General features: G+C 57.3%; 10 protein-coding genes across 10 annotated transcripts; 6 read left to right on the forward strand and 4 right to left on the reverse strand.

Annotated features, from left to right (window-relative positions):
- Positions 1-125: 125 nt before the first annotated feature.
- Positions 126-5,591, reverse strand: B0H64DRAFT_351109 (uncharacterized protein; the record flags this gene model as incomplete). Its single annotated transcript, XM_062801452.1, has 8 exons — positions 4,593-5,591; positions 3,355-4,533; positions 3,241-3,303; positions 3,140-3,178; positions 2,695-3,022; positions 2,417-2,507; positions 2,126-2,316; positions 126-900 (listed from the first exon to the last, which is right to left on the reverse strand). Exons 1-8 carry the CDS (start codon positions 5,239-5,241, stop codon positions 126-128), a joined length of 3,315 nt encoding a protein of 1,104 aa, XP_062663287.1. The 5' UTR covers positions 5,242-5,591.
- A 16-nt stretch (positions 5,592-5,607) lies between these two features.
- B0H64DRAFT_379132 (uncharacterized protein) lies at positions 5,608-6,796 on the forward strand. Its single transcript, XM_062802626.1, has 2 exons — positions 5,608-6,209; positions 6,314-6,796. The coding sequence occupies exons 1-2, from the start codon at positions 5,729-5,731 to the stop codon at positions 6,514-6,516; spliced, it is 684 nt and encodes a 227-aa protein (XP_062663288.1). The 5' UTR covers positions 5,608-5,728; the 3' UTR covers positions 6,517-6,796.
- Positions 6,797-7,840: 1,044 nt separating this feature from the next.
- On the forward strand, positions 7,841-8,752 carry B0H64DRAFT_314076 (uncharacterized protein; the record flags this gene model as incomplete). The annotated part of the gene is made up of 2 exons (XM_062800188.1): positions 7,841-8,077; positions 8,210-8,752. The coding sequence occupies 2 exons, from the start codon at positions 7,841-7,843 to the stop codon at positions 8,750-8,752; spliced, it is 780 nt and encodes a 259-aa protein (XP_062663289.1).
- A 105-nt stretch (positions 8,753-8,857) lies between these two features.
- B0H64DRAFT_469958 (uncharacterized protein) lies at positions 8,858-10,681 on the reverse strand. The gene is made up of 2 exons (XM_062807810.1): positions 9,854-10,681; positions 8,858-9,786 (listed from the first exon to the last, which is right to left on the reverse strand). Exons 1-2 carry the CDS (start codon positions 10,533-10,535, stop codon positions 9,125-9,127), a joined length of 1,344 nt encoding a protein of 447 aa, XP_062663290.1. The 5' UTR covers positions 10,536-10,681; the 3' UTR covers positions 8,858-9,124.
- A 3,419-nt stretch (positions 10,682-14,100) lies between these two features.
- On the forward strand, positions 14,101-14,872 carry B0H64DRAFT_469959 (endo-beta1,4-xylanase A; the record flags this gene model as incomplete). The annotated part of the gene is made up of 2 exons (XM_062807811.1): positions 14,101-14,384; positions 14,455-14,872. The coding sequence occupies exons 1-2, from the start codon at positions 14,143-14,145 to the stop codon at positions 14,870-14,872; spliced, it is 660 nt and encodes a 219-aa protein (XP_062663291.1). The 5' UTR covers positions 14,101-14,142.
- Positions 14,873-15,679: 807 nt separating this feature from the next.
- On the reverse strand, positions 15,680-16,563 carry B0H64DRAFT_351120 (Hemopexin-like domain-containing protein). Its single transcript, XM_062801453.1, has one exon. The coding sequence runs from the start codon at positions 16,494-16,496 to the stop codon at positions 15,816-15,818; it is 681 nt and encodes a 226-aa protein (XP_062663292.1). The 5' UTR covers positions 16,497-16,563; the 3' UTR covers positions 15,680-15,815.
- A 578-nt stretch (positions 16,564-17,141) lies between these two features.
- Positions 17,142-19,906, reverse strand: B0H64DRAFT_351122 (uncharacterized protein; the record flags this gene model as incomplete). Its single annotated transcript, XM_062801454.1, has 2 exons — positions 18,200-19,906; positions 17,142-17,312 (listed from the first exon to the last, which is right to left on the reverse strand). Exons 1-2 carry the CDS (start codon positions 19,799-19,801, stop codon positions 17,142-17,144), a joined length of 1,773 nt encoding a protein of 590 aa, XP_062663293.1. The 5' UTR covers positions 19,802-19,906.
- A 409-nt stretch (positions 19,907-20,315) lies between these two features.
- Positions 20,316-22,175, forward strand: B0H64DRAFT_937 (uncharacterized protein). Its single transcript, XM_062808997.1, has one exon. The coding sequence runs from the start codon at positions 20,413-20,415 to the stop codon at positions 22,108-22,110; it is 1,698 nt and encodes a 565-aa protein (XP_062663294.1). The 5' UTR covers positions 20,316-20,412; the 3' UTR covers positions 22,111-22,175.
- Positions 22,176-22,734: 559 nt separating this feature from the next.
- On the forward strand, positions 22,735-24,297 carry B0H64DRAFT_369116 (uncharacterized protein; the record flags this gene model as incomplete). The annotated part of the gene is made up of 1 exon (XM_062802001.1): positions 22,735-24,297. One exon carries the CDS (start codon positions 22,735-22,737, stop codon positions 24,295-24,297), a length of 1,563 nt encoding a protein of 520 aa, XP_062663295.1.
- A 732-nt stretch (positions 24,298-25,029) lies between these two features.
- Positions 25,030-27,904, forward strand: B0H64DRAFT_447660 (uncharacterized protein; the record flags this gene model as incomplete). The annotated part of the gene is made up of 6 exons (XM_062807009.1): positions 25,030-26,203; positions 26,260-26,352; positions 26,393-26,532; positions 26,590-26,696; positions 26,754-27,049; positions 27,115-27,904. The coding sequence occupies 6 exons, from the start codon at positions 25,030-25,032 to the stop codon at positions 27,549-27,551; spliced, it is 2,247 nt and encodes a 748-aa protein (XP_062663296.1). The 3' UTR covers positions 27,552-27,904.
- Positions 27,905-27,914: the final 10 nt, after the last annotated feature.

The following is a 27,914-nucleotide window of genomic DNA, read 5'->3' on the forward strand; positions in this document are numbered from 1 at the left end:
AGGAACCAATGCTCGATGACGCCTAATCCTGTTACGTCATACCCAAGCTTGCGTCTACGTTCATCGTCGCCTTGCCATCTTGTCTCTGTGTCCCTCGGGTGGTGACTCGTTGCACCTCAGTCGCTTTATTTTGTACAACCGTGGATGCCCGGCGGCCCGCTGTTGTTGGATTTCGCGGCTGGGGAGGGCAATGTCAGAAGAGGGGCTGGGACGGGAGAGGGGAGTGGGAAAACATACGACCTGCGCATCACCTCGGTGGGTGAGGGGATGACGTCGACCTGCTCGAGCTGTTCTCCTCCGCTTAAGGTAGCGGACAGAGAGATGGAGGCGTCCGTCTTTTGGCTGTCTTGATGTGGACGTTGGGCTTTCCTTTCACTCGGATGATGGCTCTTCTGTTCGAGAGCAACGGAGAGCAGCTCATGGGGTTGAATGTCTGTCAAATAACGGTGCAATGAGCTGTCATTAGGAATTCCCTTTTCCGCGGATTCGATCTCGAATGGGCCGAGCCGCTCTTCTGTTCCGGGCTTGTTGGAGGGAGGCAAAGTGTTCGAAACATCAGGAATGGGTGGTATGGGGCGGCGAGGAGCGGCCGACAGGGACAGCAGTATCGTTTCATGGCGCTCGTGGTTGCTTACGTATCGACCAATGGAGAACGGCCGGTCCAGGTTCGATGCCCAGCTCGAGTTGACGGAGACATTCGGAGATTCGATTAAGGGAACACCGACGCTAGAGGCTGGTATGTAAACTGAGCTTTCCGGGGTGATGTCGGCGAAGGTGCGGTGAAACGAGGGCTCTGGTTCTTTCAGTATGGGCCTGGATTGGAACTGAGCGAGCCAGGGCTGTTCTGAGTCGCTGATGGGAGTTAGCATCGAGGGAGCTGTATCGTGTAGATGCCTTCGACTTGCCTCGTTGGTAAAGTAGCGTGCGACGTCGGTTCCGGGGAGGAGAGGCTGATAGAATCTTGACTTCCAGCCCTTGTGTGCCGAGGGATGGCAATGTCTCGGCCGTGCCCGATCCCGAAGAACTCGATGGGGTCAAAGGCCGCCATGCTGAGGGCAGCCGATGGCGAGTACATACAAATAAAAGGACCTGCTGAAGAAAATGTGAGAGAAATACAAATTTAAGAGAAGTGCGGGAGAACCGAGGGGAAGCTGATAACCCCGGAATCTGTGCAAGGGATGCGGCCCCTGGTAATTTGAAGCCAGGCGGCCGGCGAGAGACTGTGCACCGACTCAGCAAGTTCCCGCAAACATGGTCCCGGAGTGGTGGAACGATGCATGAGAGGGGCGTGTGAAAACCAGACTGTCGGGTCAGCCCCCTGAAGGCGGCCAGCAGTTGCCGGCTTCCAGCGTTAACTTGGCGGTCCGCGCGCCGTCCCGTCGGCATGCCGAAAAAAGGCAACATGGGACTTTGCAGAAACGAAGGGAGCCTTCATGGATCCTGGGATGAACACTGTCCGGTCACTGTCCAGTTGCGAGCCTCGGGGAGATCGGAAACCTCCCGACCCAGCCAAGCGGCGCGCCGCAACTTGGCAGCGACACCCAGACCAATGGCGGCAGCTCTTCAGCGGCCATTCGCTTGCGGCACGGGAGCTAACAATCTTGCGTACCACACTCCCGGGATCGGCCCAACTGAATGGTACGGCGTGTCTCACACTGTGTGTTGACGCGACCTTGCTGCAGTATCACAAGCAAGGCCCGAGGACCCGGAAGCCTGGGACCGGCGCCACCTCCCCCCTCGACAGGAAGACGTGCGCCATTTCCTGCGGAATTTCCACGTGATGCTTTGCGGGCTCCCGCGCATGCTTTTCCGTGTGGTGCGTGGTAACCCATGGCGAAGCGAGAGATCCCCGTGGGGGCAAAAGAGGCACAAGGTATTTGTCGCGGGAACCGGGCAGAACGTTCGCTAAAGGTTAAGCATATACTTGACCACGCGAATGCCAAGCAGGAGACTGTTAGGAGGCGCGATAGTTAGCGTCAAAACACCCAGCAACGAGAGCTCACCCTTCGGCCCGCAAGTGCTTGACTGGAACAAAGTACAGATTAAGTTCGTGTGAATTCGCTCGATAAAAAGCAAGGACAAACCAAAGAACCCGGAATCCCGTTGTCGCTCGTAATCAAGGCACAATATCGCAGCCCCCAATTCGACCGGCGCTTCCGTTGCTCCGGCGAGGCTGTTCGTTTGTGCTGCGCAAGACCATGCCGACCGACATCCTAATATCCAAACACCCACCCCGCGAGCGAGAGCGTATCCAAAGGCTTGCGCTCGAAGGGCGAAGGACGCCGCACTAACCACCACAACCACCACCACAGCCACCTCCACAGCCGCCGCCGCCTCCTCCGCCTGTGTACAGGTCAGAATCCATTCTAGAAACCGGGTGTTGCGGCACGAGCAAGGCAAACGAAGTCGAACTTACCGTCACCACCTCCACCTCCATCTCCACCTCCACCTCCACTTGCACATCCTCCACCGACGCCGGCCCCTCCCGCATCAGCACCACCACATCCCTATGGAACGGCCACAAAGTCAGCATATCTTTCTCCCAAACACCACACGCTGCGAAACCCCCCCAAAGCGGAAAAGAAAACAGAAAAAAAAAGAAAAAGAAAAGAAAGAAAAAAGAAAAAAAAACTCACCCCCGCCCCCCCACAAGCCCCCGCCGCAATCCCCCCGCCACACGTCCCCTCGGCACACCCCGCCGCCACGCCCGCAGCGCACGCCACCACATAACCCGGATACCAGCCATAATACAGCCCCGGCGTCCACCACAGCGGGTAGGCGTAGGGCGCGGTGTAGAGGTAAGGAAAGCCCCAGTGGTCGTAGTAGACCTCGTCGTCGCGGCGGGGCGGCGGGCGGCCCTTCTTCTCGGCGCGCGCGCGCGCTCGCGCGTAGGCCAGGCCGAGCTGGCGGTTGTGGGCTTCGGCGAGGCGCTGGGTGAGGTAGGCGACTGAGCTTTGCGGTTGTTCGGGGTGGGGTTGGACGGCGGGGTGGGCGGAGATGTGCGCGCCTGTGGAGGGTGGGTCTGGAAGGGGGTGGGTTAGGATTGTGTCTTGTGTGTGTGTGTGTGTGTTGGGGGGGGGGGGGGGGGGGGGGGGGGGATGTGTGTTAGGGGGTCGTTGGGAGGGTTGGGGGAACATACGTAGAGCGGCGGCACCGGTGGCGTGGAAGGATTCGGCGACTGCTCACTTGGTGTCAGTTTACAAATGGGGATGGGAATTCTGGGGGCGATGGGGACCGCACTCTTGTCGTGCTTGGACATGCCGAGGACCTTTCCCAGGCTGCTGCTGTGAGAGGCGCGTATGGCTGGAATGGTCAGTGTTGGGTTCGGGTCTCGGCGGCTCGTTGGAGACTTACACTCGCAGTACCAACAAGTGCACTCGCTGTACACCTCACCGAACCAGGCCTGGTACACCTTGCTGGTCCACTCGAACTGCTTGCTCAGCGTGTGGTCGGCGATCTTGTCGTCGTGGTCGATGAACCGCCCTGCAAGATCCACAGTGTGGTTGTAGTAGCAGCTTGGGCTCAGCTGGTGGGTGTGCCAGGCAAGATCAACGTCCAGCGTGGGCACCGTAATGTTTTTCGGGTTTTTGGCCATGATTTGAAGAAACCGGTCGTATTTGGTCAGCAGCCGGGCCATGGTGTTCTGGGCCGAGGGGCTGTGCAACCAGTCCAGCTTGCACATCTTTTCGCCAAAGACGCCCTGGCGCATGACAGCACCACCCAGGTCCAGGGCGAACGGACTAAAATTCTCCCAGTACCGCGACATCATCTTGCGGACGGCAATCCGCGATACACTGGGCAGCACGTACCGGCCGGACGACTCTACCCCGTCGACCTTTTTGATGTGTTTCCCGATCGCTAGCACTTCCTCGAGGGCCTTGCGAACATCGTGCATCGTGGGGCCGGCGTGGTCGTAGTACGTGTTAAGTCTTGGGCATTGAAAACTCCCAAAAATACTCCAGGTATTTAATATCCGGTTGGGAAACGTGAGGGCTGGCAGGTCTGATTTTGATTTGGCGCCCGTGGTTGACTCTGTGGTGGGAATCCCCGTCTTGGGGTCGAGCAGCGTTCCCGGCATGGGACGCCGTTCGGATTTGGGTGCGGCGGTGAGATCGTGGTAGTCTCGGATAAACTTGTGGACGGCGAGGAGCTCTTTGCGAATCACAATGTCGCAGACTCGGCACCTGTATCGAAGTTTTCCGTCACCGTAGCCGCTGCCAGAGCGGTCAGACGGGCCGTCCTGGTAGCCCTCGACGAATCTCGTCCATGGGATCTTTACTGCCGTGCTACACCGGGGGCAGGGGATGGTCTTGTCCATCGGGTCCTGGGCGTTGTCCCAAGCACGACCGGTGTCATCACTCCAGCGACGCTTGCACTCGGCTGAGACGTTGTAATTAAAGTGGGTGTCGATGGCCTTGTCGACGACGTGCCACGGTAGACCGGTGCCCCAGAAGCTCCCCATGCCAGCCCGAATGCAGTCTTCGAGGAATGCGCGAGGGTTCAGCATATGAGTGTGCCAAACCATGAGGACGTCTGTGCCGTTCGTCAGCGATGGGCGTGAGATATGGAGCGTCTAAGAAGGGGAAACTCACCAAGCGGCGGCAGCATATTTTCGTCCCAGCGCACGGTACCGTCGATGTTAAAAGGGAACAACGTGTACGCAAAAGAGTCTGGGGTCATGTCGCGTTCCTTCAGCGGGCTTGCACCCGTCATTGCCGCCATGGCTTGCCACCAGGCCTCGTACCGGTCCACGGCTCTGGCGACAAAGAGGGCCCATCGCTTCTCACGAATCTCACTGAGGATTTCCAGGTTTTTGTTTCGCATCTTTTCCTCGACGCTTGGCTCGGGGGCCGCAGCCTCACCATCATTTCCCGCCCCTTTCTCGGGCTTCTTCTCAGGCCGTCGCTTCAGAACGGGGTCGATGGGGCCGGCGAGATCGTCCCACAGACCCCAGAGCCCATCGGTAAACCCAACATCCTCCTTCATCCACTGGAAGGCGAATAACAACTTCAGGTGGGCGAGGCATGTGTCGACCTCGGGGTTGACGGGGTTAGTGGGCAACTGGAGGTTGTCAAATGCGGCGGTCAAGCTGGGGTCGGCGTTGTTTCTGTCCTGGGCGGTGTATGCGGGCGGAGCCCCATTATCCGAATAATTTTCGAACCATGTTGTTGTGTTGGGGTTTTCGCGTGAGGAAGGTCCAGGCGCCCCGAAATTCAAAGGTGGTTGTTCTGCTGGGGGCATGGTGGGCGGCGCCTCCCGCTTCGGACCCGCAATCGGGTGGGAACTGGAATGAACGGATGGCGATGCTTGTTTTGCGGGTACTTTCGGTCCAGCACTTGACTGTCACTCAAATGGTGGGGGGAAGGTACGGAAAATGGAGGAATGGGAGTTGGAAGATTCGAGGTTTTAGTACCCGATTCACTCTTCAGCCGCAAACCTCAAAATAACTTCCTCTTCCAGCTGCATGCTATTATCCACAAAGGGAAACGATTGAGATGGTGCTTCTCCGCCATGACCACCACACCCTTCCTCGGTTCAGGAGACCGGCCTGATGAGTTTCACCGGCCACCGGCCCTAACCATCCTCAGCTGGGGGCCGTGTTTAGCGGTTCCGTTTGAGACACAGGGCACTGAGCCCCATTCGGTCGCAATTTTAGGGCTTCCGAGCGAACCTGGGGAAATCTGTCCAGTGGCAGCAGCGCTTGCGCCCACGCGCACTTCAACCAAAAATGCGGTGCAACAGCCGGAATGTGGCATCCATGAAGGGGGGCGCGAGGCGGAATTGCGGGACAGCGCTGCGACAGCCCCGGGCCGCTCCCGGCTTCCATGGTCTTGAACAGCTCAGCCACAGCCTTGCTCGGTTCCCATTTCAAATCACAAAAACACCCTCGCTCGGGGGCTGGGGTTCCTCATCGGTCACGGTCTCGTCGCCCGATGTCACCCAGCTTCACCACTTCCGTCACACCGAAACACCATTGAGCACCGGGACGAAATCTCAGGAAAATAAGCTGTCGGGGGACCATGAGTTTGCGGGTTCTTGGGATGCCACCCTGATGCATTGCATTCTTTTTTTCTTCCCTTTTTCTTTTCTTTTTCTTTTTTTCCCGTTGTTTTGTTTTCATCCTGCGCAGAGCATTGAGTCTGGGAAGCCGGACGAGAGTGCAAACTCCGGAGACTCACAAGAGTACCACCAGAGTCTAATAACAATTTGTTAGTATTCCGCCGGGGCTCGCCGTTCGGGATTGCATGGCCACGTACTTTTGATCAGGTACCGACCTACCAGGTTGCGAAAAGCCCTGACTGACGTCGAGGAGCTGTCCAAGAATATGTCGACAACGCCTCTCCAGATTTCTCGACGGGGATTCAAAACGGTCATGATCGTCGCCATGGAAAACAGCTTTGTTCTCCCGCGCTTTTGCTAGGTCGATCACCTGGCCGTCTCCGGGGTTGCAAAAATCAAAGATGTTGTCCATTGGCCCTAGGTCTCGAGACAACGGTCGGGACTGCGTGCAGCTGATAAGTGTATCGCGCGGTGGTGAAAAGTGGCTCCGTCGATACCATCATATCAAGTGCAGGCGACACAGTGCGGCTTGGACGGTTCAAGGCGACCATGTGGAAGAGATCCTCGGGTGACAATGCGGCGTTGAAAACTGGGAGAATGTCAGTTCCGATGTGAGCGAGGTTTGTTTACCGAAGGAGCCGTGTTCATGTTTCCGTGTTGCAGGGAAATGCACACACATCTCTCTCAGGACATCGCTAATCAGAGAACAACAATCACCGCTCCATCTATTTCTCCCAGAGCCTTCTGTCACCCGGTTTACGTCCGGTGTCTATTTACCTCTGACCGTCAACATGCCACGCGTTCACCGGCTCGGTCTAGTCGATTCCATTCTCGTTACACTACACCACAGTGCAGCCGCCACCCCTGATTTGGCAGCTTCTCATTGATTCACTGGCGTCCTTTTGTCGGGATCCTCCGCTGGTCTTCTGCAGCCCAAACCGAATGAGGTACATGGCATGATGGCGGCCCAACGATACCCAGCCACTTGTCCGCTGGCGCTGAGCCTCCATGTCGCACACAGAGATCGCCACAGCCTTGCCTATTATCCTGTCCCGCCAATGTTTTGGATCCGAGTCACATCGACAGCTTGCGTATCATCTTGAGGTAGCCATCGGTTTTCGGAGGCTGATCTCGAGGTTCCGTGCCTCGCCGCCAAGGGCAACCCCTGGCGTGATATGCGCTGGCATACGAGGAACAGGCTCACGCCTGGTCTAGACCGCTGGTAGACTCAACGGCTTCACTGCATACGCATTCTAAAGATGCAAACCATCTACACACGATCCGACGCGATCCGATCCGATGCAGCACCGTGCGGGTACGTGGTGGGCCCGGGGCAACCACCCGGCGCGGCGGCTAGTGGAATCCAGGTCCCGACTAAGTCGTCGTGCATCCACCGACTTGCACTTTTCCGGCATTGGACATCAGGGCTGCTGGATACCAGAACCCCCCCTGTTAAGCGACTGGATGCGGCGCAAATCGCCCGGTGACAAGGCGACAACACCGTCCCCAAGCATCCCTGGAGCCGGCCCATGTCTCACCGACTTTTCCATGTTCGATTCGCCTGCTGGGAAAGTCGGATAACACCTGACAACTCAGGCGATATCCGAATGTCAATTTCATGATACAGGCACACAATGACTTGAAAAACCCCAACACGGTGCTGTCTTCTGGCCCGTTTGCTACTAATTAACAGGGGGTCTATTATAGAAACCACCTGTGGCCAAGAACACGAGTTGGCGTCTCTCTCTCTTATCATAAAACAAGCACAACCACGCTCACGATGCCTGTATTACAACCACATACCTCCCTCCCTCCTCCCTCCTCCCCCACACTGGTTTGGAACCTCAAACCCCGATCGTCACCAGAGGAAGCTCAACCGGCGGGACTTATTGCCCTTGGAGTCTGCCTCGGGGTGGCCCTGGCCATAGTCCTCATCTGGTACACCTGTTGCCGGGCACAAACGGGGCCACTGAAGGAGGTGCAAATGTGCAAACGGGGTTCGAGGATGAGGAAAGAGGTCAGGACTATACGGCCGTCACCAGTGTCCCGAAGCGTGTCGGAGACGGACACCGAACCCTCTACATCCAACTCCTCGGGGTCCTCGGGCTCCTCCGACGCGACCAGCTCTTCCGCCGGAGACACGACAGAGGTATACGACACCTCAGACTCATACCCAAGCCCGATGATGATGCCACCGCTGGCATATGGAGCGTCCAACGGATATCCGAACCCGGTTACGGTTCCGCCGCAGGCATACGGCATTTCCCATTCATACGGAGACCCGGCCGCACCTCCACAGACATACGGCATTTCTAATTCATACGGAGACCCGGCAGCCCCGACACAGACTTATGGCGACACTGATCCATATCCGAATCCTGTCATGGCTCCCCCGCCGGCGGCAATGGGATCGGGGATGACGCACCCGCCGAAGGCATACACCCACCACGCCATGAGCTACTTGGATCCGCGAAAGTCAGTCGAGCCACAAGCGGTACCGGCAAGCATCCAAGCGGCGCCGGAGATGACGGAGGCACCGTTAGGGAGGCGAGCGGTGACGAGCCTTCCACTTCCTATGTTTACAAGGAGTCTGGGGGGTACCAATACTAGGCGGTCAGTTCGGAAGTCAGTCTCCCGGGGACAACCATCATGGGCCGGAATACGCAACTGCAAGGGCGCCTGGCGCTGGTAATTCGAACTGGTGGGATGGGGAGTAGGGGGGGGGTCTTTTGTTTTGGTTCGGCGGTGCATATTGGGATTCGGTGCATATTCGGACTCGGCGCATGACGGACATGATCTAATTACTCGTTCCTTAATATGTAATGTTGGTTGAGATGACGGATGCTTAACGGAGGTTGCTACGGACTAGCTAAAACAGATAAAACAGAAGACTTCGGAGGCTAAACAAAAAACGGCCGTCCTATGGACTCACAATAACACCCTTTGTTTCCAACACCGCATCGGCTCTCTTCCCAATCACCAGGTAAGTACACTACACTTTTCTGTCACAGCCCCCCTCACATCTTAACCATAAACGACCCCACAACCCTCCCGGACACTCACATCAATACAGCAAATACCCCAGCCTCCCCTCCAACACCAACCCCTCCACCTCACCGCCGAACCGCATCAGCCCCTCCAACCCATCCACAACCCCCCTCAACTCCCCGGCATCCTCCACATGATCCCCCTCCCCGTCCCCACGCCCCCCAAATCCCCCACCCCCAAACCTCGGCTCCGGCGACGCCACCGGCGTAATCGGGAAAATCCCCCCCACCACCCCCCACCCCGGCCGCGGCCCCTCCCCACCATTCCCACCACCACCATTCCCATTCCCATCCCCCCTTTGATTCCCACCAACCCCCTTCATATACCACGGCTCCACCTCCACCTTCACCCCCGCCGCAGCCTTTTCCCTCCTCCTCTCCCTCGCAACCCGCTCCCGCCCGCGATGTCCCACCAGCCCGGCCTCCACAGCCGTCGCGACGGCGGCGAAGCTGATGCCGGTGAAGGGTGCGGTCGGGCACGGCCAGGCGAGGCGGTGCGGGTGCAGGGACTGGATTAGTTCGCCGAGGAGGAGGGGGGCCGTCGTGGTGGTGGTGGTGCTGGTGGTGGTGCTGGGGGATGGGGAGGGGGATGGTGGCGGGGAGGCGAGGGTGTCAAGGGCGTGGTGGAGGTGGGTGAGGGTGCGGGTGAGGAGGGCTTGGCGGGTGGTGTCGATGTGTTCTGGGAGGAGGGTTAGTGTTGGGGTGGTGGTGATGGTTTTGAGAGTGGAAGGGGAGGGGGGGCTTACGGATGATCTTCTCGCGGATGGGCAGGCCGTGGGTTGGGATGGGGCCGGTGGATTGGGCGGCGGCAAGTTTGGTGGCGGTTTGGAAGATGGTCGCGTGCCGGAAAATGTGGCTGATGTAGATCCAGGGGATGGGGTCGCGGTCGATGGTGTCGGGGCTGCTGCTCTCGAGGTTGGTGATCCACCTGTCGGCGTACACCTCGACCGCGTCGAACAGCTGGAAGCGGTCGACGACAAGGGCGATTTGTGCGAGTGTTTCGAGGTCCACGGCCTTGGGGACTTTGGATCCGCGGCTGTGGATTACGTTCATCACAATGCTGACAGCCTTGGAGTCGAATTCCTCGGTCAACTTGAGATGGATTCGGCCATCTGACTGCCGCGCGCCTTTTCCGGTGCCGAACTGCAGCTTGTTCTTGAAGACGCGCGATGCGAGAGCGAGATGTCTCGAGGAGACCTTGATGCGCAGACCCGATTGAGCGACAGACGTTGTGACATTTCGAGGTTTGACTTGGTCATCGGCTACGTTGAACCGTATCCCGAGCCCATCTTGCGGTGCCAAAGCCTGCCAGTGGTTGGGTGGCTGCCCGGAAACAATGAGCAACACATCGGCATCCGGGTCGACCTCATAAATGGGAGTGAGATTCGCAAATGGCGAAGTCACGACAGGAACCTCGATGAAGCACATCTCTAGAGATTCTCAGATAGTAATACCGATACTGTTGTGGTGTTTGGGTTCAGTATGAGTGCATTTTGGTACAGAAAGGAGGTTAGATTCAACAGGTCGAGGGCGCATGATGTGCGGGGCAGACTCGATCACGCAATCTTCCAAACTTGGGTGGCTGGCCTCCCAATCGGGCACAAAGGCGGTTATTTAAGGTTTCTGCCGTCCTCGGTTGGGGGTTACCCCAATGACACTCAAGCGCCCCCAAAATGTCCCCAAACTGGGGTTGGGGGAAGGTCCAGTCGAGAAGTAACCTGGTTGCGTTGAGCCCTAGAGTGATACTACCGAGAGGGAGTATTGTTACCACCTGTCGGTAGTATACTCATAGTCAAAAATGCAATAACAAAGCCATTTATTCTTGGCTACCTCGGTAGTAGTAATGGAATTGGCGGTTGGGCAACACACCAAGGCGAGCTAAGGTGCGAGGTACCACTCTAGTTGAGCAGTCATGTATTAAGGTTGCATTGGTGGTTGAGCAGAGAGGGGACCTACCTAGGTGTGTTAGCGTGTACGTCCCTGGCTGCTGGCAAAACACTTTTGACTCGCAGTTGCAGAGGTCAGTACCTAGGTAGGTAAGTAATTCGGCACTGAGAAAAGATTACTATATCCAGTCAAATCTGGCCTCGGGACGACAACCCTAACCCGGCATATTTTAGGGGTAAAATGGTAGAGGCGCGCCGCAGCTGTTACGAATCGTATCCCGGTTCGACGGGGAGAAGGGGTGATGGTCTTTAGAGAAGAGATGCTGTGACAGTAGTAATGCATGCAAATAGTCAAAGATGAACTCGCTTCCTGTTGTACCGCACAGCCCGAGGTTACGTTCTGCTAGTCCTCGAGCACACCATCGGGGGCACCCTCGGGGGCACCCTCAAGGCCCAATGTCTCGGTCCGCAGAAATAAGGGAAACGGGCTGGAAGGGCGGGTGTATTGTGAAAAGAGAAGTGAACCGAGCACACAAGCTAGACGCCTCAGAGACTTCGAGGTGAAGGGATCAAAGTTGGAACTGAACATTATGATAATGCGATAGGAACTAGTTCCAATAGCACAACCGGTCTCCACAATAGGGACGGGATAGAAGTCGTCGTCGAGAGTTGGCTGATTTCACCGTCGTGTGGGAGTCTCTCGAACGGGCACAAGCCCTTCGTTAGTGAGTGCCAGAGTGGTGAGATCGGTCAGGGTTGAGAGTGAGAGGAGAGGTACGTAGGAACATATTGCGGGATTTGCTTAAGATTTGAGGTTGAAATCAGCGTTTCGCCTTTCGTTGTTTTGCAGGATGCGACGGGGTAGAAGTGACACGCCTCCGTTCCTAATCAGTACTACCCGTGGAGCATGCGCGTCAGTACCGACCTACCTTGCCACTTGAGGTGTCCCAGATCCGGGTTCCCACTTTCCATCGGGGCAGATGAGGCACAAAGCCGTACACAATCTCTTGGAGGTCTTCCCCCCCGGACGAGGCCGACGGATGTTCTCCCGATCCGGATGTATTGCAGCGCATTACGTCCCCCGGTTATTGGTCTCGGCTCTGTGTCGGTCGGCAGGAAGACATGATACATACAACATTCCAAAAGTAGTAACATGGCATCTGAAAACCCGGATGGAGTGAAGACAGCATATTAAAAGCCCGCCGCGCGTCTCCGTAGCCGGGTTTCCGCTTCAGTAAGGAAACGGTAGAACGGGTATAATTATACTGCAACGGGCGATGGTCGAGTGACGTCCAAATAGCCACCCACTCTGCGAACAGAAGCGTGAGCAGGATTCAAACAACCCTGTCATCTCCTAGGGGACCCTTGCGTTTCCCTCGGGCCGGCGTTGAGCTGGGGGTGTATTAGCCCCAAGCTGCCACCCTTGTGGCTTGTCGGTGTGCTACAGGCAGGATAGGAACGAGGTTCCAGGGACGTTCGGGCGAGGCTATTCACTGTCCGCCTCGTTGACTGTGGACATCTGCAGTTCGTGGGTCGGTCTCTACCGTTTTTGGGAGAACCCGGGGCACGTTACACCCGATTCGAGTCCTACCCACGACCTTGGGTAAACCACTCTCGACAACCTTTCGCAAGACGCGCTCCGACGGTGGGCACGAAGTACCATCTGTGGTGCGATACCACTCCCCGCAAATGTCCATTTAACAGTACCGGCAAGAGGGTCTTGGCCGGCACGCCATCCGCGATCCCATGGTGATCATGGATACGACCCAAGTCTTGCGCTCGGTTGTCTCGCGCCACTAGGTGCTGGGTTCGCGTCGTTGGGGGACGAGATGACGTTCTGGCATCGACTGTGTAAGTCTGAGGTTACAGCAGGGAAATATCGGCTAAAGTGGAAAAGCCAAGCTGGAGCCGTTAACGTTAGGCGAGACGCCCTGAAAGCGCCCGGCCGCGCAGGCGGCAAACCACTATCCAACGAAGTGGGTTATATCCTAAAATAGGGGTGACCAACATATTGCTCACGAGGGGATTCTCCCAATCGCAAGTTTGACCACAATGAGGAAACAACAGGCTTTTGTTTCCAAGCACCGGGGCGGCGGTTTCAGGATCTACACACGGGTATCTCACGACTCTTTTGCCATCGTTGGGATTAACACGGACGTCGATCACGGCCGAGTTGTTCAGGCTGATGAAGGAAATGGCACGTGGGCCCGGCCATAGCCGCCCTCAAGCGCGCCCCAATCCGGTAGTTGAGCGCCGGCAGAAGCCGGCAATGGTAGCCGGCATAGTGGCCAAGCTTCTTGGCTTTTTCTTCGATGGCTTCGATGGGGTCCCTGCCGGAACGGAGGGCATGGATTGGGGCGCGAGTGAGGTGGCTCAGGGTGGGTGCTGAAGATGGTTAAAAGTGATGCTGCCCTGGCGTGCCTAGGAACAATTTACAGGAAACAAGCGTTGTCAGGGGTTGGTCATGCATCGGAAGCGGCTCCTTGGCTGCGTTGGTGCCGGAGCCCCAGTGTGGTTCGAGTGGGTCGAGCAGGAAACCAGAGATCTTCCCCAAACCTTCTAGATGTAGGAATCTCGGAACCAGCCATGAACAAGACGACCCGGTTCCGGCAAAGGCCGCGCTGCTTTTGCGGGGACGCCGGCCATGTCCAGATGTTTGGTGCTGATCATCGTGGGCCGAGATTCAGGCTAAATCTCGTATCCCCTTCATTCGTGTTCGAACTCTGGAGGCGGCGGTACCCCAGACGAAACTATGCGACCCCCTGTATAGCATTGGGGGCGATCGTCACCGGCCCCAGTTTACCAGCGCCCAAACCGTCGACTCCCGCGCTCGGGCGGCCCCCGTTGCGCCCGCCTCAGTCCCGGTGACGAATCTTGAAGGACGATCGGAGAGTATCGACGCCAATGAATGCGGTCCACACGGGTGCCTATCACGGGAAAGATGGCGAGCGAGGAACTCCCTGGCCCTGTTCTCAACAGCCGACAGAGGAGCAGGGGGTATAGGGCCGCGTCTAACGGTTGTCGAGGTGTATAAGAACGGCGATCACCTCCTTCCTCTGCCCATCCGATTCCCTCCTCACAGCTCTAGCCAGCCCACCGCAAAGACCAGCCTCTCCAGTATCTCCAGCTTCATCAAAGCCGTCGCAATCATGGTTTCCGTCAAGGCCGTCCTTCTCGGCGCCGCTGGCGCCCTCGCTTTCCCCTTCAACGGGACCCAGCTGAGTGAGCTCGCTGGTCGTGCCGGTACTCCCAGCGGCACTGGCACCCACGAGGGCTTCTACTACTCCTTCTGGACCGACAACGGCGGCACCGTCAACTACGAGAACGGCGCTGGCGGCTCCTACAGCGTCAACTGGCAAAACTGCGGCAACTTCGTCGGTGGCAAGGGCTGGTATGCGACCCCTGAACGACAGCTACAATGACATGTTGCAGGGTTGGCTAATATGATTTCCACTCTCTAGGAACCCCGGCTCTGCCCGCACCATCAACTTCCAGGGCGAGTTCAGCCCGCAGGGCAACGGCTACCTGGCCATCTACGGGTGGACACAGAACCCGCTGATCGAGTACTACATCGTCGAGGCGTTCGGCGACTACGACCCGTCGTCGGGGGCCAGCCAGTTCGGCACCATCGACCAGGACGGCAGCACCTACACCATCGCCAAGACGACCCGGACCAACCAGCCGTCCATCGAGGGCACCAGCACCTTCGACCAGTTCTGGTCCGTCCGCCAGAGCCACCGCACCTCCGGCTCGGTCGACGTCGGCGCCCACTTCGACGCCTGGACCCAGGCCGGCCTCCAGCTCGGCACCCACAACTACCAGATCGTCGCCACCGAGGGCTACCAGAGCAGCGGCACCGCCTCCATCACCGTCTCCTAAGCGGTCCGTCTCCCGAGTCGAGGCCGGTCGCACGCCAACTGAGGACGCTCTGCTGGTGAGCACAGCCAAGGAAGGGTGGGGGGGGGGGGGGGGAGCGAAAATGGACACGCTAGCGTTGGGAGGAAGGGGAAGGGGGGAGAACTACTATGGCTTGCGCAATCTCTCATTGTTCTTTTCGATTCGAGCTGCAGACCTTTGTACATACTCTTTGTGCACGCAATCGCCTTTTTGTGTCGACCTGACCTGAGCATGGAACACGGGCTGTACATACACACGAGTCTCTGAGTTGATTTGACCTGCCTTGGTGGTGTTGACCGCTTGCATTATTGTGTGCCTTGCTGCTGTTTGGGGGGTGGAATTGCCGTTGTGACCCAGTGCTGCAGAGGTGATCTTCTAATTTCGGTAAAACAACCCAGAAATCATCATGTTGAACTAACGCCTTCTATACTTAGGTACGGAGGTACATACTTGCCTCAGGGATGTGGATCGGTAAAGGTTGTTGGCTGCAGGTACGAAGCCGTTGGCGGTATGTACTTGGGTACGGAACCAATAGGGGCCTCGACACCTCTCTTCGCAAGCAGCCGGTCCCTTGCACAACGTGTTGGTTGCTTTAGCCCAGTCAGAGACCAGCCCTGTATATGCATCTTCACTTCACGTAGCACGACTCCGTCGCTTAGGGTGGTATGTACATCAATTCACGACAAGACGGCGCAGTTGGCTCAAACCTCACACTCAACAATCACTCGCACTGGCAGCGAACGACCCCAAGGGCCTATTTGTTCCTCAAAGTGAGGTTTTTCTGTGCTCGTTACATTGTCAACTAAGCAAAGCTATCACACTACTCTAGAGGCTAGGTACAGGAAGTGACATGGGGTGAACAAATCCAGTCCGTCCACGCAATGCCCCCTTCCGACCATACCATCGGGCCGCAGAACGGCATTGATTACCAGCCCCAGGCAAGAGACTTCCACAGCTTGTAGAGGCGGGCAGGGCCGTAGGCGATCTTCTCGGTGCCGCTGCTGGGGACGAACTCGATCTTGACGTACTGGCTGCCGCTGTAGAAGTAGGCCTGGCCCGGCTTGCCGGGGACGGGCAGCACGGCGTCGATGGTGTCGAAGGCGGCCTCGTTCAGCGTCTTCCACTGGCCGGCCGTGTTGGTGGGGCCGAAGGTGACGACGTCGTCGTCGGAGCTCGGGGTGAACCTGATCTTGGCGTAGTTGGCGCCGCTGAAGAAGTAGGCCTCGCCCTCGTGGCCCGGCACGGGGAAGGCGGCGTCGACGGTCTGGAAGCCGGCCTTGATGAGCGACTTCCAGTGGTCGGCGATGTTGGCCGGGCCGAAGACGATGCTCTCCTCGGGGGAGCTGGGCACGAACTTGATGCGGACGTAGCGGGTGCCGCTGAAGAAGTACACCTCGTCGGGCTTGCCCGGGACCGGGAGAGCGGCGTCTACCGTGCTGAAGCCGGCTTGGACAAGGGTCTTCCACTCCTTGGCGATATCGGTAGGACCGAAGATGACCTCGTCATCGTTCGTGCTGGGGGTGAACTTGATCTTGGCGTAGGTCGCGCCGTGGAAGAAGTAGGCCTGGTTGGGCTCGCCGGGGACCGGGAAGCAGGCGCGAGTCATTTTGGGCGGTTGTTGGATGAGAACTTGAAAGCTTGAGGAGTTGTGTTGTAGATGGTATTTGAGTGTGAATGAAGGCTGATGCTGGTTGAGGATTCGGGAGGAACAGCGCGGAGCGAAGGGGGTTTATATAGCCCAATCTCTCGTACTGCTCAGCGAGAAGGGGACGACGTTGCCGGCCGAGTTCCGAGTAACTCCCTTACCCGCCATCGGCTACGCCATAAAACCAGGAGCATCGCGATACCCGCGGCTACTGCACGCTCCGCCCCGGCTTCGGCTTGCTTGGTGACGATTCATTACCACTCGTTGACTGGATTCTCCTTCCATCTTGCAAGACCAGATGCGAGAGCACTCTCCGCGCCGGCTTCGGCTGGCTGGGTGACGTTTCATCACCATTAACAGGCTGGATTGTCCTTCTTGCAGGCCTAGGTGCGAGCTGAACATCCGCGTCTCTCCACCTTTTGCATGCATGTCTGGACGTATCACAAAAAATGGTATAAGTCACGATAGCCGATCGCACAACACGGACAGGGCAGCAAGACGACCATCACGGGCCGGTCAAGCATCCGCACCTGTCATTGGTGACGATCATGCCTCCGGTGCTTGGCAACACGGTCTCACAATTCGACGTGGTTGGAGCACGAACGTTTAGACCGAGATCGCGCACCGTTTAAGCTCGACCGTGATGGGAGGGGATCTTCGCTCGGCATTGGGCCATCGCGGGCCGCCTGCAGCATGAAGCCCCACGGCGCTGCAGACGCGGGAATGGCGGCATGTCCCGTCGGGGCATCGTGGTTGGCCGAGAATAATATCGCAGAGCTGCAAGACGCCGTAAAGGAGGCACAGGTAGCCCGATTCATCTCTAGCAGCTCTGCAATGCGGGTTTGGTGAGAGCTGAACTGAACTCATAGTCTCTCGTAACAACTCTAGAGAGGGGAAGAGGAGCATAGTTGGGTTACGTTGGGCTAGCTAGGGTGGGTTGGATTTGCATCCCTTTCACCAATTTGAAGTCTAGATGCGCCCGTTTAATTAAGGGTAGGAGATATTGGATGTTGCATGAGGAGTCGAGGACCTTGGTGGGTCGGACGTTGGCAAGTGTGGTAGTACGACGTCTCTGATACGTATGCAAGTCTGTGTCGAATGGCCCATTAGAGAAAATTGGAGGTTGCTTTTGAGTGCTGTCGAGGGGCAAAATGCAACCGCGGTCTCAGCCTCTTAGTGAGGGGATTCAATCATGTAGACGACAGCTGTCGTAATGTGTTGTAATCTTCAAACCATTCGACGAAAACTTTGCCCAGCTCCATCAGGGCATAGATCGCCCGAAAGCTGGGGCCTCTCCTTGCCGAAGTTGCCGCTGGCTCGATTCCACCACCGCAGAGTATCTTATTCTTGGGCAAGTTGTTTCGGAGAAGGGAGTGTGGTGTTTCCGTGCGGTTCGTCTAGCCATCCCGCGCGAAGATCCAACCCCAAGCGCCCGCACTGGGCTCCTTGGTTTTCAAACGGGCATGGTCATATCGGTCCCCCAGGACAAGTCGCTCGGCTCGCTCCTTCAACCAACGTTCTTTCCCCGTCATCCACGAACATATCTCCTGCCAACCATCCCAACCCCTCTCCCTCGCCCTCTCCCTAGTCGCGTTTGTTCGTCGCCATGGCCATGTGAGCTCGGCGTAAAACCCAGCCAGGCCATCACGACCGCCCAAGCGGACCAGAGGTCTCAAAACATGGAAGTATGCCTCAACGGCCTCTGTCGCCTCGAAGCTCGTTAGCGTTCCCGTGTCATAGTGATCTTCACCCTCGCGGTAAACGGCGAGCATGCGTATTGTGAGAGCGGGCAGATTGAGATGGTCCTTGACCTGGTTAATGGTATCCGACCAGTCCTTGAGCACGGGGTCCCCCTTCCGCGGCCAGTGGTGGCCGAGGTAGGGGGGGAACACCATCTCGACAAGGCGCAGGTGGCTGAGGCAGTCCACCGGGACAACGTCCGTGAGGAACTGGCTTACGGCGAACCGGTTTCGATCGTAACCACTCTCGCGCGGAGGCCCGAAGACGGATAGACTTGGGCTATCAATGACGACAAACCGATTCTCTGAAAAGAAGACCAGGTTCGCGTCATGGCGCAGGGCGTGGCAGACGAGGAACAGCGGGGTGGGCGTCGCCCAGCAATGACAGGTAGACGAGGCCGCGGAATGCGTGAGCTGGCAGTAGCACCCCATGGTCTTGCGAGGGTATGGCCTCTGCGAACAGCTAGTGAACTGGCAACCGTGGTGAATATCGGGCGCCCACATATGGTCTCCCCTCCCCTCCCAACTCGGGCAGGAAGGGCGGCTTGCCAGGTATTTGCCGTGCGATCTCGTCCACATGACTTCCTTCAACGGCGTTACGAGGTCTGTGTACTCGAGAATGCGCAGACGCAACTCGCGTGGTAACCCAACAAGACAATTGCCAGTAGGCGGCGGGGGCGGAAGAGGGGGCGGTGGAACTCTCGATTTTATGCCGCGGGCCTTTAGAACAGTGGTTTGCGCAAGATTGTGAAGTGCGGGATCTGGTGTCCTGGACAGTCTTATGTGACAGTCCTTGAGCGGGGGAAAATGGCGGAACGCGTCCAGCACCATGGTGGCTAGTTGAGTATCTCGACTATACACGTCGCACACAAAGTATAGTTCGAGTTGTCCCGGGGTAATCAGCGGGCCTAGATGGGCAGCCGTTTTGTACCATTCCGCGATGATAGGCTTCGTGGACGGGTGGGATCGCCGGAGTGGATCATCGTGCTCGACACCATGATGACGCCACTTGCAATCCGTCTTTTCTTTGGGATATTCGTTCGGGTAGTAGACCGTGTAGAGCCGCGTCTCATCACAACACTCGCAATTGTTTCCTTCGCGAGAGCCCCGGGAATGGCAGGATGACTGGTTGAGAATGATTTTGAGGCGGGTCATGGATGCGACTGACTCGGGTCTCAGCTCTCGGAGGGGTGCTAGCGAGCGCAAGGCCTCGTAATGACAGAAGAACATGTTGGAGGAATAGAGGAGAGCCGAGGTTTCCGTGTGGATGGCGCGGCAGGAGAGCAGAAGGCCGCGAAAGCCGACTGGTGGGATGTTGTAGCTCTTGGTAGACGGGTCGTACGGCCCGCACAAGTCAAAGACTTCTGGCATGGAGCACTCGAAAAATAAATTGATCTGGTTGCCATCGCGTATGATTTCCCAGGGGGTGCCCCAGACGAGAAGATAGATGGAGTGTCGGATTTTGGGGGGGAGACGCAGAAAACCGGGAAGGTCATGGTGGATTGACTTGGCAGAGTCTGTCGCCATGGCATTTGATGTGAGGCTGTGGGATGCCGAAGCGTGGGTGTAAGTAATGGCAATGTTGGGTTTCGGTTTTGGGTTTGGGTTTGGGGCGTGGAAGTTGGGCTTGGGCAGATTTACGGGTAGGTACCTACAGAGCTCGAAACTTCAAGTTGTTGGTTCGGCTGCTGCTCCTTTGGTTCCTTCCCCGAACATGCCCTGGCACGCCTGGGAGCCAATCAATACCTGCTTGCGCAGCCAGCAGCGGGCTCTTTTCTCAAACCACGCTGCCCAGTTTCACGCGAGCTGAGAGCGCGTTGGGTCGCCCTGAATCACCAAGGAATACGACGGACGAATTTATTCCATGATAAAAATCAAAAAGAGGGTTGGGAGTTTGGAGCACCCAAGAAACCCTATGCGCAACGGCCAATACAACCCTAACCCCTAGTTAAACCGCACCACCATGTGTTGACAGTTGGCGACCTCGCTTCAAGACACTGCAATGCCCGAAACCCGGCCTCCTTTCCCCGCCTCATTCACAAAAGCCTACGGTACCACTGGTACCTAAGCACACTTTCCACGTCGCCCTGCCATCCGCATCAATCAATGCCCTCTAAACGGGCGGCCAACTCATAAACATGGGACACCTCCCCGTCGAGCTCATGTGGAAAGTATGCTTCAATTTATGCATGCACTGTCATTCGCCTGACGCCCTCCCCCACGCCGACACAACGGACGAGCGACAAGCAAAAGCTGCCCTAGCACGGCTCGCGAGGTCATCAAAATACATGCACGCCGTGGCACAACCCTACATATTTCACTACTACGCCACCGGGAACATGATCCGGCTCGTCGTGTCGGAGAAGACGGGTTGCGCGATAGACCTGACTGACCCGTACGGACCCTACGCAGACGAGTTTGGCAAAGGCTGTCGTCCATCTCACGATAATGACCACCTGCCCCTTTTTCTCCGTTCCATTATCCGACGGCCCGAATTGGCCGCCCAAGTTGAAGCTCTCCAGCTCGTAGCTTCACCCAACGTCGACGACTTCAACGCCCCCGACATGGAGGTCATCAGTGGAACCGCCCAGGGTGCCACTGCCATGAGCCGCACGTCAGAAGCCTTCCAAATGATCACCAAGGCAAGCGTGGATATTGGCCTAATCGATACCAACGTTTTCCATCCCGAATTCCGTGGCCGACACTCGGTAACCTCCGGCGTTGGCCCGCCCAACCACGAGAGCCAAACAGATTCCATTCATCATACGCTGGAGCAATTAGTCATTCTCCTCTGTCCAAATGTCAACACGCTTGTATACGGATATCCGCTTGAAAAGCGTTCCATCATCACAGCAGACACCCTACAGGTAGACCGACGGCAGCGAGAACAGTTTTGGAGTCTGGCCCTGTCGAGCGGGCAACACTTAACATCGCTGAAGCGGATTGCGCTACTCTCCCATAGCAGGACTCAGCACGTTTCGGATGGTCAGATCATGCTGTGCAGTATGCCAAACGTCGAAACCTTCTACGCCGCACATTTGACATATCCCGGCCCGGCCACCGAGACCATCGGCCTCAGCCTCTGGGTAAACCCCATGCCTAATGTCCGCAAGCTGGTTGCCGTCGACATGAGTCCGGACGATCTGGCCTTCCTCGTGGATTCTTGTTTGGATCTGTGGGAGTTGGAGTACACACACCACGGGTATTTCGGAAGACCGACATCCATCACCGGTTGTGAGCTTCTGAAGCCGATCACCGCCGTCCGAGGGACGTTGCGCCGGCTAGTTCTGGTGGCCATGGCGGAAGGTGACCCTAGAGGCGACCGCGTCACGGAGCACGCCATCCCGTCGCTGCGCATGTTTAAGCGCCTCGAAGAGCTTGCCATCAGCCAAATCCACGTACCCCATGCTGGCAACATCTCTTCCATTACACCAGGGATAAGTTTGGCCAAGTTTCTGCCTCGCTCGATCAAGAAGCTGCATATACTGTATCTCTCGGATGCTAGTTTTATGGCAGCCTTGGAGGGCCTGGCCCGAGACGCGCCGAGTAAGGTGCCGAAGCTCAGGTGCATTCGAATTAGCTATTTGGATCACGAAGATCCGGATTATGACTCAAATGACCGGTTACCTGTGGCGGCTGGCCAATATGAACGAGTCCGGGAGTCACTTGCCGCAGTCTCCATTTCAATGACCTGGGATAGGCTTGGATATAGAATGCCTAGGGAGGTAGCAATGCCAGCGGCGGGGGGATCAGCCTGTTCCGGTACCTATCTGAGCACGCCGTATTGTTTCTGGGAGGCTTCACACAGTTTACAAAGTGGCGGTGTTCTGAGCTAATCAGGCGTGATATAACTTCTGGCCAAAGAATGAACCGTGATAGCTGCGAGACTTCCTTGATCGGCGTGCAAATTCCGTTTATGTACAACCGCGCCAGACCCGAACAATTTGTACAAAGCCGAACAAACTCTGTTACCTACCTTGTATGTCTGTCTAGACGACGAGACCGGATAGACGCCGCGGACCCCACAATGATGCGACCATTACGCTCCGTCTTTAATAACCTACATAACGCCCCCTATGATTTCTAGTTCTCTTTCCCCTTGTCAACAGCCATAGGTACCTAGGCACCTAACCTCCCAGTCCGAACCTTACCGCCCCATGCCGACACTGAAAGGCTGTTGACGGCTTACGCCCCGGGGGCATTTATCCCGGCTTGAGCAAAAGGAGCAGCCCCAGGCGAGTAAGCCGGAGGCGAACGGTACGTTGCCGGCTTAGCGCCCCTGGTCGGCTCGATCCACAGCCCGCTCCTTCCCCCGAGCCGATAGACAACCGCTCTTACCCTCTAGAGGGGTTACTCTCCAGCTTACCTAGAGGAAAGAACGGCTTCAACAAATAATCCGCTCAACATCGTGACCCGAAGAGATAGGGCTCGTCGATACCCGCCTTGTGCCGCTACGAATCATGGCCGTCATACAGGACCTCCCTGTCGAACTATTCGCGCGCATCTGTTCTTTTCTCTGCTTCCATTGCCAAGCGCCGAGGTTCTTCCCAAACGCGGACATGGAGGAGCTGCTGGCGGATAAGGCGTCTCTGGCGCGCCTCTGCCGGGTCTCCAAGTCCGTATGCGGCATTGCGCAGCCGTTTGTCTTTCATTACTACGCAACCGGGAACCTGCCCTGGTACTATCACTGCGGCCCGGAAGACCCCACGTTCATGTACAGCGACGCAAGGTGGCCCTGCGCCAACGACTTTCTTCCGTCCTTCCTCCGCTCCATCATCCGACGCCCCGACCTCGCCGGATGTGTCCGGGCTCTACAGTTGGTTACACCCAAGCCATTCCCCGAGCAATGTCTTCCCTGGGACGGGGGACTGGAGGCTGATTGCGAGTCGGCCATTACAAAGGCGAGCACGGATCTCGGGGTCGTCGCCTTCAACGGATTCCACCCGGGATACAAGGACTGGGTGCGCAACATGCCCGGTTTCGAAGACTGGGTCACCATCGATGACATCCACCACACCCTGGTGCAGCTGGCCATCCTCCTGTGCCCCCAAGTCAGGACGCTACTGCTCATGGGCGACTTCTCGCCGTCCTCCGGCAGCCTCCTCCTGTCTAGCGGGCGCGCCCTCCCGGCGCTGGAAACAATCGGCCTCATATCTAACGACGGCGGCGGCCACTATAACCTAATCACCCCCCTCATCGCCCTCGCGCCCAACCTACAAACCATCCACGCCATCGACGCGCATAACGAAACCATTAACGCCCCCGTCGTGGCCGGCCGCGCATTCGGCCCCCCGCCCTTCCGCGACGGCCCCTTCACCACGCTGCGCAAGGCCGTCATTCAAAACCTCGGCGCCGACGACCTCAGCGCCTTCTTGCGGTCGGCCCCGGCCTTGCACGAGCTGAGCTACACGGAGTCGCACGAAACCGACGACGAACCGGGCCCGGAGTACTACCGCGACCTCGTCGCCGGCCTGGCACGCACTCACCCAACTCTCCGCCGCCTGTCCCTCCGGTTTCCGGTGGCCCTGACCATACTTCCGCGCCGCCACTCGTTCTTGCCCCCCGCCATCGGGTCGCTGAGCGGGTTTGTGCGGCTCGAGGAGCTGTCCGTTTCGCAGGGTGCCATCTACAGCCGGCATTATGGTGGGCCGCCCTTGGTGCCGCTGGCGGGTGGGCTGGTCGAGTTTCTGCCGCCGTCGCTTGTCGCCCTGTCCATCTTGGAGGTTTGTCGGGATTTTGAGGCGGATTTGAGGTGTCTGGCCCGCGACGCCCTCGGGGGGTTGCCGCGCCTGCGATCCGTTAGGATCGTCTCTTTCTACACTGATGAGCCTTGTAATGCACACCTGGTGGTATTCTCCGGGGAGGAAAAAACGAATGAGCTGCAGAGTGTCTTTGCGGCCGCGGGGATCTCGTTGGCGTTCGCCTGGGCGGATGAGGATGATGGGGTCGGAGACGTTCCGGGGTTGCCGACGGCGGAGCGGTCCGGCACGGATGGTTGCTGGAAACTTGGTCTGCGGTACTAGTGGTCAGGTAGTTGGGCAATTGTCAAGGTCTCAAAGAACATAAGTACCTAGGTATCTTACCAGGGTGATACTGATAACTCGAAAGTGACATGCAATTCGATCGAGTCAGGTACCTCGGTAGGTGAGTTGGATTCTAACCCCGCACGTGCCTCGTAACTTCATCGTTACCTGCCAGGTCTGTCCCTAGCCAGGGTTTGGTACCCGACGCCCAGCTGCCCCCTTGCGGGCGAAAAGAGCGTTGAGAAGTGCTTTGTGTCTTTATCTACACTCGGTGCCGATTGTTCCACAAGGGTCTCGTTAAATTAGAACGCAAGATGATATTGTTCTTGGACGGCATTCACCGCAGCTACATCTCCATTCTTTTCGCCCTTTCATTTGCTTTTGGGACTAGGACCAGAGTCGAGTTGTTCGAGTCCCATCCTTGTTCTCGATCACTCGCGGTCAAATCGGTTGGTTCCCCGCAGTTTCTGGCCCCCGGCCGATCTTCGAAATCGCCCCATTCGCTGGCGGCCTAGCCTGTTCTAGGCAAGCGCGCCTGCTGTGCGATGCGAAAACTCTCCATCCAATGCCGCTCCCTTCCCCGCAATTTTCGTGGCCCGGGCGATCTGGGCCCGGACACTGACAGCATTTGACTTCGGGGATTGAAAGCTTAGCTCCATTTGACACTTTGACACTTCATCAAAACAACACATGACAATGGCGGATGCCGCAGTTTGATATCAGCTATTAGCTATGGCCGATGCTCTAGGCCTTCACCGCTGCCCTGTTTGCTTCAAGACATACAAGAGACGCGAGCACTTGCAGAGGCACCGCAGCTCGCATACGTCGGAACGCCCTCATCGCTGTGTTGTGTGCGGTGCCTCATTTCAGAGGTCCGACGTGCTGAAGCGTCATCTCCAGACCTGCGATGGCCCCTCCACCCCGTCCTCTAGTCGCCGCCGCGCCTGCGATCGTTGCGTCCGCCAGAAGAAGGCTTGCAACTCTACCCAGCCGTGCTTCAATTGCCAGCGACGCTCGGTCGTGTGCCACTATTCAAACCCGCCAGCCCCGCCGTCGTCATCCCAACCCGCAGCAGCAGCAGCACCCCCGCTTATCGACGATGCATCTGGCCACAGCAACCCCGACGAAACTGTTGTGAGCAATCACGTTCCGCAGCCAGACCAAGGGCCCAGTGAACTAGTCCTCGCCGACTCCACCTTCGACCATGTGCCGTTTGACGACCTCGATACCTTAATCCAGGAGACAGTCTCGCAGTTCCAAATCCCGGACAGTTGGTTTGCTGTCAGCCCCTCGCAATCAAGCGCAACGACGGCGACTCTTGACGTCGAATCCGAGCCCTTCCATCATAACCCCCCCAGTGACTCTCTCCCTTCCCGCTACCGAGGTTATTCTTTCCGCTTCTTGAGTGACTTCACGAGCAGAACCGGCCTGGTCACGTCGTTCGAGTGCGCTACCCTGGCCCAGCGCCAACAGATCGTCTCGACATTCCATCAGTCGTATCTCGACCACCAGTCCCTCGATTCGTTAGGCATTCTTCCACCGCCATCTCTACCACCAGAAGAACTGCCCTCGCAAATTCCAGGCTTCGTCTCGAGTGTCGGGCCGGAAAGCGGCGGCCTGTCTTCGTGGTCCTTTTGGCTGCACAACCCCATCGTCGTCAACCTACAGCAGGTCGTTCTGCTCGTTAAAAATGTCGTAAGGGTGAAGCCGAACAACAGCACCATCACACTGAATTGGTCGACGGCCCTTGAACAACAATGTTTGCGGTTCTTTTCCCCTCCTCGGTTTGCCAAGTTCATCGAGCTGTACTGGTCTGTTTGGCATCCGAATGTCAATTTCCTTCACCGGCCCACCTTTAACCCGACGGTTACCAAACCGATTCTGCTGGCTACCATGGCTCTGATTGGTAAGCGCCCTGAGGTCCTGCCTTCATCTTAAAGTTCGCTCTGACGAGAACGGCAGGGGCTTGTGTATCCCCAGACCCCGTGGACATCGATGATGCCAGAATGTGGTTCAACTGTGTCGAGGAGATGGTCTTTACCGACGACGATTTCTGTAGCGACATGGACCCCCCCCGCCTTTAGCGATATCACAGTCCCCGTCGGCACCAGTGAAAACCGCCAGAAGCTCCAGGCCCTGCAAGCTGCCTACCACGTCTGTCTTTACCAGAACTGGGAGGGGACGGACGCCGGTAAACGGCGAATCAGACGGCACCGGTTCAGCACTGTGGTATCAGTAAGATTCCCCCACATAGAAACAGTCTCTCGACAATGTTTACTCACCAGTGCGCAGACCGCACGAGACCTTGGAATAGACACGGCCAGGCACATGGACTATAGCGCCCAACCCAAACACGAATTCAGCTGGTATGAATTCGTAATGAGAGAGGAACTGATTCGGTGCGTCTTTCGTGGTTGCCCGGAGAGTAAGCCGCGTCACCGCTGACCGAACAGCAGGATTTTCACATGGATATTCCTCCTCGATACGGCCTTCGTCATCTTCAACAACCTCCCCCATCGGATGGTCATCAAGGAGATGAAGATGTCCATGGCGAGTCCCGAGGCCTGCTTCCAGGCAGCAACGGCAGAGGAATGTATCGACCAGATCTATCGCTGGATGCCGTTGACCAGCCCGTTTTGCACCTTGCTTCTTCGTGACGCCATCGAGAACCTGTGTCTGGACAACTTGACGCAAGAAGTACAACAGCAATACTCCCAACTCGGCCCGTTGAACCTGTTCGCGATGGTGTCAGGTAAGCCACACAGAACTATCTGGCTCGGATTGTCGAGCGCGCTGACGAGTGTAATCCTTTTATAGCGATACATTACATGATCTTTCAGCATCAAAACCTATTTGCCGTCGAAGGTCAGCTCGTCCCCATCCGCAATGGACTGCGGAATTGGATTGGTATCTGGGAAAAGTACGCCGAGGTGCCGTCAGCCGTCTCCCCGCACGGTTTACTCCAAGAGGATTGCCCAGCACCGGCCTTGATGTGGAAGCGCATTGGTTTCGTCCGCTTCTCGCACGAGTACTGGCTGCTTGGGAGTCTCCTCACGGACCGCCTATCGGCGACGACGGTGGCATCCGCGGATATGTCTTCGGCAAATGCTAGCCTGCCGGGTCTCTTTTCGACATCGGCCAACGGTCGTGGTAAAGCCAGGTCCGCCGAGCCTATCCTGGAGAAGTATGACCAAACCAGCATGCGCCAGGTCAACGACTTGATTACCGACTTTCAAAAGTTCACCATTGGGTGATCCCGGTTAAGGACAGGCAGGTCAGTCGGGTGATGTTGAGCAACTTGGACCCCACTGCCCTGTGATTTAGGATATGACGGGTTGCAAATCGGGCGAGGTCAGGGGACTAGGATACGGATACTCCACTGTACAAAATGGGGGGAGCATTCTTTTTGGGGGAGTTGAGAGTCCCAGGCGGCAGCCTCCCACATCCACTCCGCAACTCCGCGGCCACCCTTCAAACTCCCATCTCGAAGTCCGACCTATCTAACCATCCCGTTAACCCGCGCTAATGCACCTCGAATACCACCAATGCCGTCGCCGTAAATGCCACGGTGGGCCGATCCGGATCGGGGCCCCAACTTAGAGTAGTCAGATGCGCCG

Source organism: Chaetomium fimeti, assembly GCF_033439085.1.
Source record: "Chaetomium fimeti strain CBS 168.71 chromosome Unknown B0H64scaffold_1, whole genome shotgun sequence".
NCBI lineage: Eukaryota > Fungi > Ascomycota > Sordariomycetes > Sordariales > Chaetomiaceae > Chaetomium > Chaetomium fimeti.

Bases quoted from the DNA above. Each gene is read 5' to 3' on its own strand.
- B0H64DRAFT_469958 (XM_062807810.1), bottom strand. From the start codon at position 10,535: ATGTGCTTCATCGAGGTTCCTGTCGTGACTTCGCCATTTGCGAATCTC. The intron at 9,787-9,853 runs GTAAGCCCCCCC...CCCTCCTCCCAG, and splicing joins CATCCGCGAGAAGATCATCC to AACACATCGACACCACCCGC.
- B0H64DRAFT_351120 (XM_062801453.1), bottom strand. From the start codon at position 16,496: ATGACTCGCGCCTGCTTCCCGGTCCCCGGCGAGCCCAACCAGGCCTAC.
- B0H64DRAFT_937 (XM_062808997.1), top strand. From the start codon at position 20,413: ATGGGACACCTCCCCGTCGAGCTCATGTGGAAAGTATGCTTCAATTTA.
- B0H64DRAFT_379132 (XM_062802626.1), top strand. From the start codon at position 5,729: ATGCGGTGCAACAGCCGGAATGTGGCATCCATGAAGGGGGGCGCGAGG. The intron at 6,210-6,313 runs GTTAGTATTCCG...GACGTCGAGGAG, and splicing joins CCAGAGTCTAATAACAATTT to CTGTCCAAGAATATGTCGAC.